Source organism: Dermacentor albipictus, chromosome 5, assembly GCF_038994185.2.
Source record: "Dermacentor albipictus isolate Rhodes 1998 colony chromosome 5, USDA_Dalb.pri_finalv2, whole genome shotgun sequence".
NCBI classification, from domain to species: domain Eukaryota; kingdom Metazoa; phylum Arthropoda; class Arachnida; order Ixodida; family Ixodidae; genus Dermacentor; species Dermacentor albipictus.
In genome coordinates this window covers 97,227,649-97,240,983 of record NC_091825.1, presented here as the reverse complement: position 1 = coordinate 97,240,983, position 13,335 = coordinate 97,227,649, and the positions used below count along the sequence as shown (strand labels likewise).

Genomic DNA, 13,335 nt, shown 5'->3' with positions numbered 1-13,335 from the left:
TCTACCGAGATGAACGTCACCAGCAGCTTTCGAAAACCAATGGGCAAATAATGGAAGCCTCAGCATTGAACAAATATTTTGTCGCCTGCCCAGACAATGACGAGTCTCTTTACTGAAATACTGGCTTAGCTCGTGATCAACTGTTCTTGCGACTTCTTTTCGCTTGTATCTGTGTTTGGGAGCAGATGTGACGCTTCCACAAGAACACAGAGAAACGAAATTGTGCTCTATTTTACATAACCATTTCATCATAAGAACTAGCAAAGAAATGATTCCCCACGATGTCGACAGTGGAGAGCATAGACCAAAAATGGCCTGCTGCCTATTGTGTGCAGGTTACAAAGCATTAAAGGACCACTCAAAAGAAACAATAGATCAGTTTAGTCAGATAAAATAATCCTTCAAAACTCCCATTTTGCTGTCATAAGACGGTTATTAGAGAAAATGAAGGTCACAGTTACAACTTATATTTTGGGCCAAAACCGCAACACCGATAGGTCAGTGTACTTATTCAATCTGGGCTGCTGTGTAAAATGCGCCCATGATACCGACTTCGTCATTTGGAATACCGCACGGAGAAGTTCAAAACGAATGCACAATTACCTGCAACATCGACCAGCAAAAAAAAAAAATGAGAGCGATCAAAATTAAAGCAGTTACTTAATCCCGTTGAGAAAGCCGCGCACTGTACGCTGATAACAGGTGGTCCAAATGGTTTGTCGCGAGAATTGTGGTTCAGTACAAGTCCTTAAAGTTTGCTAAATTCAGTCAACAACTTTACCAAGAAACAGTTAACTAGGTCCAAGCAGTCGCCATCAATCAGGCAGTTCCACTCATCATTCAGTTTTGCATCTCTTCTGGCTTACAAAGTTTTTTATTCTTTAGTGTCCCTTTAAGGCAGAACCATTTCGCAAACTCAATATGAACAATTTAATTTTGTTCCATGAATCATAATTAGCAATGCGAGTCTCTGTTCCATAACGAATGTGTGTGCACTCCCAGAAAAGCTTAAGGCAAGGCTGCTCACTCCGTTCACATGCAACTTGTTTACTACATACTTTACCAATGACATAAGCAAAGAGCATAAACCATAGTCCAGCACCCGATCAACATGCACGTTTACTATAAAGCCTACGGCTTAACTCTATGACCTCAAGTTCTCTTGAAAACAGTCATATGGTCAAATTAATAAAGTTGGCAACAACCAAAATAAGTAGTAGTGGACACTGCTTACCTTTTATTCTACAGAGCAACATCACACACTAGCCCTCGATGTGTAAACTACTGCACTAATCCCGCAGTCGCAGACTGCCAGCGTGGCCACCTAACCCTCGTAGCTTCACAGTTGGCGCATAAAAATAGGGTTGAATTGTATTCTGTCAGGTGCCATAACAGTCCCACTCATCATTCAGTTTGCTTTGTTCAGTTGTTCAGTTTTGCAACAGAATGCTTTATATTTTGTGGTAGCTTCTCAAATTTTGCACTGCTGAAACTGCCATGGTACTATTCTAGAGAGAAAAAAAAAAAGAACACCTTTGGAGCAGTACGGAGCAGCTAATTCCAGTCGGTGTAGATTGGTACAGCATTCTCGCCACTGGCAAGCAGTGCTCATGTTTTGGCGGCCGCCGCTCTCTCGTAAATAGTAGATGACCTCCGGCACCAACAAACCCTGGTGGGCCACAAGATCAGTGCTTCTCTACTTAACTGTCCAGACACTTGGCAGTTGAGTTCAATTCAATTTATTTCCAGAATTAAAAGTGTTCTGGTAGATACCAAAGGCTAAAAAAGCTGCTGGAAAACAGCTTGACTAGGCCGATGGTCCGTTACAAGGCATACATGGTGAATGCATCAAAATCGTAACATTGTTAGACACTCAGAATAAATTACATAAATGCAACAGAGCATGTGCATCTCTCACCTGCTCTCTCGATTGCACCTTTGATCGCTACGGAACCAAGTCTTGTTGCCGCAACGGAAGCCAAAGAACTTCGAAACGAACCAATTGGCGTCCTAGCGAAGGAGGCTATAACCACTTCCTGTAATTAAAAAGAAAACACTTTTTTCTTCAGCCCGTGTATGTAGAGTATTCTCTAAAGATATCACCTAAAGAAATACTCCATTGGATGAAGTGAATGTGCATGCAGACTTATAAATGAAAGAGGCCAACTTCAGCTATTTATGCACGTATATAGTGCAAAACAAGCAACCTCATTTTATAAACTAATTTAGCAGAGCTTGCTTCTCATTTGACTGCAACTTTCTTTCGATGCAATACGAGTTTGAAATGAACTTTTATACATACATCTGCACACATACAGCTAGCATGCAGTTTTAAAAATGTGGTCCAAGGTGAACCATACACTAGGCACAAAGATGTATAAGCCCAGTGTGACTCAAGCAAGAGGCTGCCTGGAGTCGCAGTCAAGTAATTTTTTTTCTTTCGACATAGGCAGCAAGAGACTCAAGCTCCTTTAAGTTCATTGATACCAGTGTGACTTTCCATGTATGTTAGCCCTCCAAGGACTCAAATACTTACATTTAATGTATTTGTAGTGCCGTTGCTGTACATCCTATGTAGCAGAACAGTAGAAAGCTGAAAAAGACAGAAAATATACCATGAAGATTCACAAAATATGTGTTCTGCAAATGTGCTCAGAAATACATCTGAGACATGACCATTACTTTTGGATGTTTTAGACATAAAAACCTTCAGTAAGGCTAGTGACAGAAAGCTAGTGCTAGAGCTAGTGAACATGCATACTTGTGCCAGTAAGGCAGCCTTATCTCATCACCCCTTCTTATTCAAGCAGGAACGTTACAAAACCCTCATCTAGGCAGGTGCATGTGAGGTGGGTTGCTCTTTCCTCATTAGAAGCGCAAGTAGTGCTTAGAGGTCTCCCCTATGCTCAAAGAGGCTTATTTAGATGTATATATGTTATCTATGTATGCCCATGTATTACTGATCACCAGGCAAGGAGACCCCCCTCCCTGACTAAGCCCTGGGTGCTAGCAACACCAGGGCCTGTTAATGGGCAACCCAGCTTTAGTTGGCTGGTCAGCCTTCAATGGTCTGTCTACCAATCTGCTCTCGCGTTGCCGAGTTACCACGGTGAATCTTTGTACAGGAGGTCCAGTCAACCATATCACTTTCTCAGGTAACCTGAATTCCTAATTCCATGAGCTATCATTGTCACATCAGCTGATCATGTGCTTTCACACCATAAGTTAATGACATGGTCATTGTTGCTGGATCATCAAGGGGCTGCTTCCTTTGTGTCCAAGCAATTCATAAGGGTAAGATATTCAAGTACAGCAGCAGACCAAAAGGAGGTACAGCATCCTCTTGTGGATTGCTGCATTCTTGACTTGTCGCTGACCAGAAGCAGCTGTTAGTAGAATGTGGCAATTTTCATGAAAGTGCAGGCACACATAATGATGCTGTGTGCTCAATTCAGGCTGCACAAGACAAATCCCCATCTGGGCAATATTCCATTATTAAAAGCCGATTACAGCATTATGCTGCAAAGAAGAGAGTGATTCACTTATTTAAATCTAAATCTGCTTTTCCTCTAACCCTCCCTCTACATATCTTACCGAACACAGGCATGTCACAACGAAAAAACCAGAAGCCTACTGCAGAACACAGCTATGCATAAGGCTGCCCTGTGACCCCGTCACGGCACTGCTTAAATGAGGATCTGCATTACAGCCCGGGAGGAAAATGTACCTGTCACAAGGTATACTACATGTCCCTTTAGGAGCTGAGGATTCCACTCACTAGCACCAGCAATCAGCAGCACCACACTACTCTCGTGCAAGTAAAGACGATCTGCAGCTTAAATCATGTCGTTCGGCTTTGGTAGGACACAGCGGTTGTACCCATAACTGGCCCTTTGGATAACCGAACCACATTAATATGCCAAGGCTCAACCGACACTTAACCACAAAGGCGTAGTGTCATGAAATCAACGCCGTGGCTCAGGCGACACTTAACAAGGCAGGATTTCTTTAGCACGAAACTCAACGCCGAACAGGCGACCGAATGGCCACAATAGACTGCACGACACAACAAAGGCGAGAGAGCTCTCGGCAACCCAAGACGTTCGCGTATCACATTAGACATGGCAAAATGTTAAAAAGCAGTGATACTTGCCAGTGGAACACAGTGGGTGAAGGAGCGATCGATTTAATCGAGGGCACAGTCAATAAACGAAAAAGGTGTGACGCGAAATGTTACCACGTGGTAACACAATGGAAAAAACTTCTACACCCTTCCCCCCACCAAAAAAAAAAAAAAAGCAGCCTTTAGCACTTGAGGACACGCTAATACAAAGTTCCAATATATTCAGGGCTACGATCACGAAACAAGCTGTGTCGATAGACAACCGACAATGATGTAGCAGGAGTCCTAGGCTAAGTGCATAACTCACCACGTGGAGCACCTAGTGGACCTTCTGCAAGAATTTTCGGTAATGGAAACGCCACGTGTCTGAAGCAGGCACAGCGACGTCCTGCTCCTCCCTCCGCCCCCGACATATCAAGCTGCATTTTCCTACAATTAATAAATTTGGGAAAAAGCCAAAAAACAATCGCTGCCTGACGTCCACTCCCCGCTGTGCTATACCTTGCAATGCAACGCAAGCCCATGGCAAGCCAATGTGAGCGCAAACTGTCTTTTGACGTCTTCCGCTCTGCCTTCTTTCGTGGCTTTGGATTCGCGTTCGCCGTCTACTGTTGCCAGGCAGCGACCTTGAAACCGCTAACAACGGCCGTACGCACCGTACTAGTGCGCACTGCAGCATTACTTATAAGGCTTTAATGAACGATTAAACCATTTATTTGTCAAGAATGGCTCCTAGGCTTGAATAGAGCAGGAACATAAAGAAAGGAATTAGAGAAAATAAAAGGTGAATCGGTCGACATAATCATGTGAAATGACAGTGACGCCAGGAAAAGTATTGTGAAAATTATGTTTAGTTGAAATGTATAAATAATAAAGTAAATGAAAATAACGCTAGATAAATAAAGCAAAAGAACAATTTTTACATTTGAAAGGAATTAATAAAGCGTAAGGGGAGTTCATTGTTTAATTGAATCCCTTATCCTGCATTTCAATGAATCGTAACAATTAACTTCCCCTATGCTTTCCACGGCTTCACTGACATTTCGTGCGATTGTTATTAACAAAAAATTGAGCCCCTCGGTTCCCCCCGTTATTGCTCATGTTACAGGATGTCAAACTGCTCTACCACTGAGTTTGCCAACAATTGGCATTGATGTGCATAGACTTCTGCCACCTAGCTAAAGAAGACTCGCAATGAGCAAGCCTAACTTGCATGAGTACATACAACTTTCTAGCTGAATTATATTTCAGTAGATCATGTGAGTCACAAAAATTGAAGTTGCTGACAATTCAGCAGCTTCTCCATTTTTCTTGTTCCTTTTGTGCCCAATTTCTAACAACCTTTGCTATTCTAACTGTGGGGCAAGTGCTGGTAAAGTTCTCTTACACTAGATCCCCCCCGGCTAAGTCACTGGTGCTATACTATTTATGGCCATCTAGAAAACGGAAGGCAGAAAAGCTCGAAAGCAGTAATGAAGCCATAATGGTGGTGACACACACAACTCTCTTCAGTTGGTGCAGTGAATTAATACAAATATTATTTAGTGAGGGACTGTGGCCATGTTCGGAAGGGGTATGGAGAACAGGGGGCAAGGTGAAACCAGTACTGGAATTTCAAATGGCTTCAGAACCTACATCCTTAAACATGTAAATCTGGAAAGCACTTAACCTGCTGCTTAAAAATTAAGGGGAGCACCATGATCAAATGAGACAAAAGAAAGAAGTGCATTTTCTGAGCAACATTCCATGCTGCAGTAATGCAGCATTGAATGTTTCATTACTTCTATTATTTACTTCTTATATCATTACTTCATTACTTATATTAATGCCCCCTTCAGTACTACATGTTATGCATGCACGGAATATGGAGTGCCATGTCATCAGAATTGTAGCTTAGCCTTTGGTCTTACCTCCACTTCACCTTTTTCTGCCTTCCGCTCTCAATAAGCGCCAGTTACAAGTTTGCACTTCTCCTGTTCAATTCTACAGTTTTGCCTTAATGTACCATTGTTTTACTATTACCGCAAGAGTGACATACAGTGTGATCATCTGTTATGGGATGAGTGTGGAGCATGTGTAATCTTTTCCTATAAAAAATGTAAAAATGTTAGATTTTGCAGAAGATGACTCACACGGTGACCCTGGCACCTTTCTACACTCCAGCTTTGTGCATTGACATGGCTAAGCTAAACTGCAGCTAAACTGTCAGAAAAGTTCGAGATGCACATCAGAGAGTACCCTTTAACCATAAACTGCACTGTATGTTTAACTAGCCAGAAACAGTTTACTGTGCCTGCAATCCATCTTTTCTTAAGGCAAAAATTATTTGTTGCAAGAAGCTTTGTCCTTACAGAAAGGCCCCAATTATTGCGTGTATATGTGGAGTAAGCATTGGTACATAAAACAATAACTGGCGGCAACTTTATGAGTGCCACACAGTGCACTTTTGATTGCAATGAAGCCCGAACACGATAAAATTTCCCAGTCGTGATTGGCTCCCTCCCGCAGCTTGCACGAAGGAGCCAACATGGTCGAGCATTTTGGTCCACATTGGGCTCAACTGCGATTGAAAGTGGCCGTGCGACGCTGGTATTAAACAAGAATGCTTCATTTTAGGATTTCCCAGATATAAAGGAGCCCTGAAACAATTTTTGAACATAGCAATAAAACTTTGCCATCCTGTGAATGTGAGCCACCTACTCTTGCACTGCATGCAACAGGGAAAATTTACTATATGGTGTCAAAAGCTGTGAAAAATTGTTCTCGCTCCTGAAATGACATCATGCAGCGTCATCGCAAGCAGCTGGATCCACAATAGCTAATGGCTGATTTTGTAATTGCAAGAACATTCTCAAGAATACAATTGTCACTCACTTGAGTTAAATAAATGAGAAATACATATGACTGCGATCTCAAAAAGACAAAAAAGACCTTTAATCTTTGCGCTGCCAGTCTAAACGTGACAGCTACGCATTGCGGCGTCTGCTGCACGTGGTCTCCAAAATGAAAAGCATAGTGTAGATACTGTGGTCGCTATGAGGAGCCAGCGCGAACCGTCTCGCACTCAGTATTTGGGCGGGGCCAGCAAGGTGCTGCTTTGCCCGCCCTTACCATGTCCCTTGTGTAGCTTCCAACGTGCAAGTGAAAATGAATGGAGAGAGAAATCCACCCGATTCATTCAATAACTACGTCTAACTTCGCTTGTCCTTGAAGGGTTCAAAAAATTATTGTGGAATGAGTTTTGCGAGGTGATGTAATTTAATAGTGATGTCATTCTATGATTAGTTAGCAAGGTGTTTCAGGACCCCTTTAACACTACCAAGAGAAGCTCTATTTCCGTGGTCTGACTGGACACGTTCATGTCACCAACCTGATGTATGTATGGTATGGCGAATACCTTTACTTCCATTATCTGAAGTGTTAGCATAGTTCTTTTTTGCTTTCAATCTTACATTAGCATGCAACAAAACTAACACACAGTGTGCACTTAGTGATATGGCACACCTACATATTATTTTTAATCCCTATTGCCACTTTAGTGATCACACAAGCTACACTGGCTATTCTCTTTTGTTCGTTCCCATCCAAATACCATTGCTTAAATCAAAGAACATAAATCAGGCTTTTGAAATGCTTTATAAATTTCTTTTCCAAGGTTTTAGAAGTACAGAAAACATTTGGCACTGAGTGCAATGTTCCAACGCTGTGTCTTTCTAGTACAGATAAATACCACTTGAAAATTTTAGCACTTACAAATCAGAACTTGCATGCCAAAGTGGAATCATTTTTACCTTAATTTTAGCACAATACAACCTTCAACCACCGTGTTGCCTAACCATATATAAAAAGATTAGATTATGGAGTTTTATGCACCAAAACCACAATCTGATTATAAGGCACTATGCAGTGGGGATTCTGGATTATTTCTGGCCACCTGGAGTTCCTTAACGTGCACCTAGATCTAAGTACATGGGTGTTTTTTGCATTTCGCCCCAACTGAAATGCGGCCGCCGTGGTCGGTATTTCATTGCGCGACCTCGTGCTTAGCAGCGCACCAAAGCCACTAAGCAACCACAGCGGGTCACCTCACCTATATCTGCACAATCCAAAAGACTTGTAAAAGCACAAGTGTGTGTTATTGCCAATTAGAAATAAGTTGAAGCCTATTTTGGAATAGAAGTTTACTTAAACAGGGATAAAGTGCCTCAGAACAGCTGGCCAACATTTCTATAGGTGGACCTATCTTTGTCAAAGCCTATTACGGATTTTAATGCATCTCACAGCTAATGAATTAAATTGTTCCACACATTCCGAGCCACTGGTATCATAGTATCCTAAAATAATCAATTAAAGAGAATAAATTGTATTTTGATGGGCCTGTAAATTGCACAGTAACTAAAAGTGATGTCATCATCAAGAATTTCTAATACTGCGTGAAATGCTTCGAAGCCCAAATCTTGCAAAGAAAACTTCCATTGCATGCAAGGTTAGAAAAGTAATGCTTGCGCTGAACGTTTTCTCTAAAAGTAGCAGGGCTCATCTGGGGCAAGCAATAAGCTACCAAGGCTGACGTAGTAATTCGTAGTTTCTCAGCAATGCTCTCAAAGTCGCCTCGGTGTCCGAAGCTTATATTATCTCATTTAAATAAAATCACGAAGTTTACATTTTCGCTAGTAAGAGAGTGACCAAGTTAACCAGGTCGCACACCTTGAGTCAATGTCCTCTCTTCCACCTTCTAACGAGCACCGTCAACAGAGAATATTGAAACTGTTTCGTCCGCACAGCATGGCAAGGCTTGCGCAGAACCAGAAATGTTCTGTAATTGCCGCAAAATACCGCCGCAAATTCATGAATATTCTGCAAGGAGGTCATTCTGATTATGCCAATGACCCCGACCTGGCACGACGCGAGCGCCGGTGAACTTGACACTAAAATCGCACAACGAAACTTTATTTTTTTTTTTCTTAGCTCTATCTCTACAGTACGGCACCGACATACCTTGAAAAAGAGGCAACGTTTTCTCTCCGGCGCGCTGTAGGATGAGACGTCCGTTCGAGTGATGCCGCACACAGGAAGGAGCGTGGAGAGCAAAAAAAGCCAAGGAACGAGGAAGAGCTAAACTGTGCATTTCTTTTATGTTTGTTTGTCTGGCACATGGGCGAGAGGAAGATATACAAAACCCCAACCGCCGATGCAAACCGGTTTCCTCGTGTGCTCCCAGATCTCCCGACGAAGCACATGCTCCCCGGCAGGGCCACGCCAGCCGGCGAAGACGTTTGTCGCATACGAGGAGGTAATACGCTATGCATATGCTGATGCACAATTTGTCGTTGACAAATGATCCCAAGCATACGCCGAGAACGACGGCGAAATGTACGGCGGTAGCGGAGAGGCAGCTAACGTATGCCGACATCGATGGACCGAGATGAGCAAGTGCAAGAGACGAAAAAAAAAATGGAGATATCTCATTTCAGAGACACAAGCAAACCTCAAGAGACAACATCAAATTCCTCACCTTTCTGCTACACCTCCCCGTCACGAACAGAGCCATAACGCATTCAAAACAATACAAATAAATCACGCCACAATTATGTACAACTCGCCACTGCAAGACGATAAGCCGATGGTGCCATCTTTGCACTAGGCCTAGCACGCTACGATATTATAGGTGGGTGTTGTCGCTGTGGCGCTAGTAGCCAACACAATTAAACAAAGATGGTGGTGCGGCTGTGTAAAGCCGTGGTGCAAAACGTGTAATCAACTCTACGCTGTATAGGCTACGCATTTTATCAGGAGCTAATTTTCGAACTATTTGGATAGAGCCGCTAAAAAAAATTGTACGTGAAAATTTTTTAAAGGTCGACAGTACCAATGGAATGCCGATCTCACGGAATACCTTTATAGTGACTGCAAAAATAAATATTCCCCCCCCCCCCCTCCACCTTTTTTTTTTGAAACCTTCATGCTAAAGCTATGGGTACGAGACAAATTGTACATTTTTAACTTTTTGCAATAATTTAGTCCCGAGCATATCCCCCATTATCTTGCCGAACGCGAAATTTATAAATTTCTGTATTTGCAATGAATTACTGCCGTCATTTTGAAAACACATTTGTGTGTGCGTGCAAGCGTGCAAACGTTGGTTCGGTCACGCGCGCGCGCGCGTGTGTGTGTGTGTGTGCCGTTTTCGTCGATGAGTCTACCACTCATGTTGCACACCTCCTTGGTTACATGCAGGGTGCAAAAAATAAAGGGCAGAACAATAGCCATAGTAGGATACAACTTAAAAAAAGCAACTCCGGCGTTTTTTGAACCATATTATGATATTGTCATTTTTAAGTGTATTGACGGTCCTGTCACATGTACAGCGTATTTCGCTAGAATACCAGCTTAGGCTTGTTTTCCATCCTGGTGCTAACAGCGCAAAACATAGACAGGACACGAGACGCGAGTCAGCGTTTGTGGTGTCTTCTCGTCTCGTGTCCCGTCTAGTCCACGTGGCGCTAACACCAAAGAAGCGAAGCTGATGATGTCTCCTGACGACACAAGGAGCTTTTACACAGTTTCCGAACTAAACAGCGGTGATTTAAGCGACGATTTCAGTGAGAGTGGGGTGCAGACTCTGACGTCGCAAAGACAGGGTGGCCAGTACACTCTTAAGCAAAATTACACCCTTTGGGTCGTATCTTGCCACACAAAGATAATCGTCATCTGTCTTATCCGCATTTCCTTTATCGCTGCGTATCGCTGCGAGCCCGGTACTTCCAAGTCACGAACGGCATCCGCGTCGTCAGCACGACAGAGGATTCTCGACAAGAGCAGCGAGCGAAGCGTTTTCAAGAAAGGAAACGTAAGCAACACTCTTAGAAAAATTTACACCCTTTGGGGCGTATCTTGTCCCACAACGATAATCGTCATCCGTGTTGCCCGCGTTTCCTTTCTTTAACGCTGCGAGCCCGGTACTTCCCAGTCACGAACGGCATGCGCGTTATCAGTGTGACGCAGCATTCACGACAGGAAAGTAGCGAGCGCCGAGTTTTCAGGAAAGGAAACGCAAGCAAGGCAGATGACGATTATTGTTGTGGGACAAATATACACCCCAAAGGGTGCAACCGTTTTAAGAGTGAAGACAGATAACGCTTATCGTTGCGTTGCAAATGTACACCCCAATGGGTGTACATTTTTTAAGAGTGTAGAAAGTCATGAGTCCGGAAAGCAACCAATTTTTTAAATTCATTTTCAGGGAAACTGAATGACTTGCAGCCGTATAGTTTGGTACAAATAAGCAGAATGCAAAAGAGAGCATATATGCAAAATTTTATGAACATCAGTGAACATCGAAAAATCGCCGGAGTTGCCCTTTAAAAAAACAGCAGTTGGCAACCAAGGCACACGGACCGCGAGGGGTTGTTACTCCGCCAGCCAATCACGGACGCAAACAAAACCGTCGTCATGTGATCATTTCAAAACGGCGTCGTACTTGATACGTCGTGATACGTCGTACGTCTGCTGTTCTTGATGGATGGATGGATGGATGGAAAAACTTTATTTTCGTCAGAACGCATGTGCGGACGATTCCGTGCTAGATGGCCATCAGCTCATGGCTGACGGCGACCTGGGTGGCCCACTCCACGGCCCTGGTCTGGACGACCGGGTCTGAGCTGGCCAACACGGCCTCCCACTGCTCGAGAGAAGGATCACGCATAATATCCGCCGGTGGCGGCGCTATGCTACAGCTCCATAATATGTGGTCATAGGTGGCCAGTTCCTTGCACCATTTGCATTCCGGCTGAACGTCCGGGTAGATTTTGTTTAACACGTATGGGTTATAGAAAGATCTCGTCTGCAATCTTCGCCAGACGCTTTCCTGCGCCTTCACCAATTGCTTGTCCGGTGGAGGGTAAATTCTCCGCTCAAGTTTGTAATGGTTAGTAATGTCGTGAAAGGACACCAGCCCATCTCTCGTGGACCTCCCTGGAACGTCCGGCTCACCTGCTCGGCTGACGAAACCTCGAGCATTCATGTGAGCCGCCTCGTTCCCAGGGTTCCCAGAGTGGGCCGGTACCCAGACAATTTCCACCTCCGTAGTCCCTCGCCCCGTGGCCCGATTTAGTAATCCTGCCGCTGTGACAGAGATTCTGCCCCTCGCCAAATTTCGGATGGCTGTTTTAGAGTCGCTGAAAATCAGGTCAGCTTCAGTATTACCTATAGCTAGCGCTATCGCCGCCTCCTCTGCAGTTTCTGAGGAGCGGGTTTTGACTGATCCAGAGGTGACTAAGCGTCCCCGCCCATCCACCACCGCAACTGCAAATGCGTCCTTGTTCTTATACTCGGCGACATCTACGTAGACCGCCCCGTTGTACTTCCCGTACTTAGCATGTAAAGCTCTGGCTCTTGCCTTCCTACGGTTCTCGTGATGCATCGGATGCATATTTTTAGGTAAAGGTTTTATTTACAAGCCCTTGTGCATTTCTCGCTTCACCTGAATTTTCATGTCCCCAGCTGGAGGATCAACTCCAATGCCGATCCCTTCCAATATATCCCTCCCTACTATCGTTTTGGAAAGTCTACTGAGTTGCATCGCCAAGTGTGCCTCCCGCAGTTCTTCCAAGGTGTTGTGCACCCCTAATCCCAGCAGCCTTTCGGTGGAAGTATTATTAGGCAACCCAAGGGCCGCCTTATACGCCTGTCTAATCATAGCCTCCACCTTGCCTTTCTCCGTCGCGTCCATCTTCATATAAGGCGTCGCATACACTATTCTACTGAGCACAAACCCCTGTACCAGCTTACACAAGTCCTTTTCCTTGACGCCTTGTTTACGATTGGCGATTCTCCTGATAAGTCTCACGGTAGCATTGACAGTATTTTTGAGCCTTTCCAAGGCCTCCCTATTCTTCCTGTTAGTCTGCAGATACAGCCCCAGGATCCTGATCATTTGGACCTCAGCGACCGGTGCTCCCCCCACTTTCACCTTCAGCGGTGGTGGCGGCACATAGTGCCTCGCATGTATCCCTCTTGGTTTATCCCTAAGCACAAAAAGCTCGGACTTGGGCTGAGAGCACGAGAGTCCTGCCTCCCCCGCTAGCTCCTCCACAATATCCACTGCCTGTTGTAAAGTTTCCTCCAATTGTGCGTCGCTTCCCTTTGTTACCCATAGAGTAATGTCATCCGCATAAAATGTATGTTTAAGTCCCGATATCATTGCCAGCCTG

At 44.2% G+C, this 13,335-nt stretch overlaps 1 protein-coding gene across 6 annotated transcripts in view; it reads right to left on the bottom strand.

Moving 5' to 3' along the window:
- LOC135917277 (acetyl-CoA acetyltransferase A, mitochondrial-like) overlaps positions 1-9,791 on the bottom strand; it is a 54,083-nt gene extending 44,292 nt beyond the window's left edge. For 4 of the 6 annotated variants that reach the window (XM_065450823.1, XM_065450824.1, XM_065450828.1 and 1 more), the window contains exons 1-3: positions 9,639-9,791; positions 2,537-2,593; positions 1,919-2,036 (exon numbers count right to left, since the gene is read on the bottom strand). In XM_065450823.1, the coding sequence (XP_065306895.1) occupies positions 1,919-2,036; positions 2,537-2,593; positions 9,639-9,674 (211 nt within the window). In that variant the 5' untranslated portion in view covers positions 9,675-9,791. Of the gene's footprint in view, positions 1-1,918; positions 2,037-2,536; positions 2,594-4,430; positions 4,629-9,121; positions 9,169-9,638 lie in introns of those variants that run through there. The other 2 variants (XM_065450827.2, XM_065450825.1) reach the window with 2 other exon arrangements.
- Between the last annotated feature and the right edge of the window lie 3,544 nt (positions 9,792-13,335).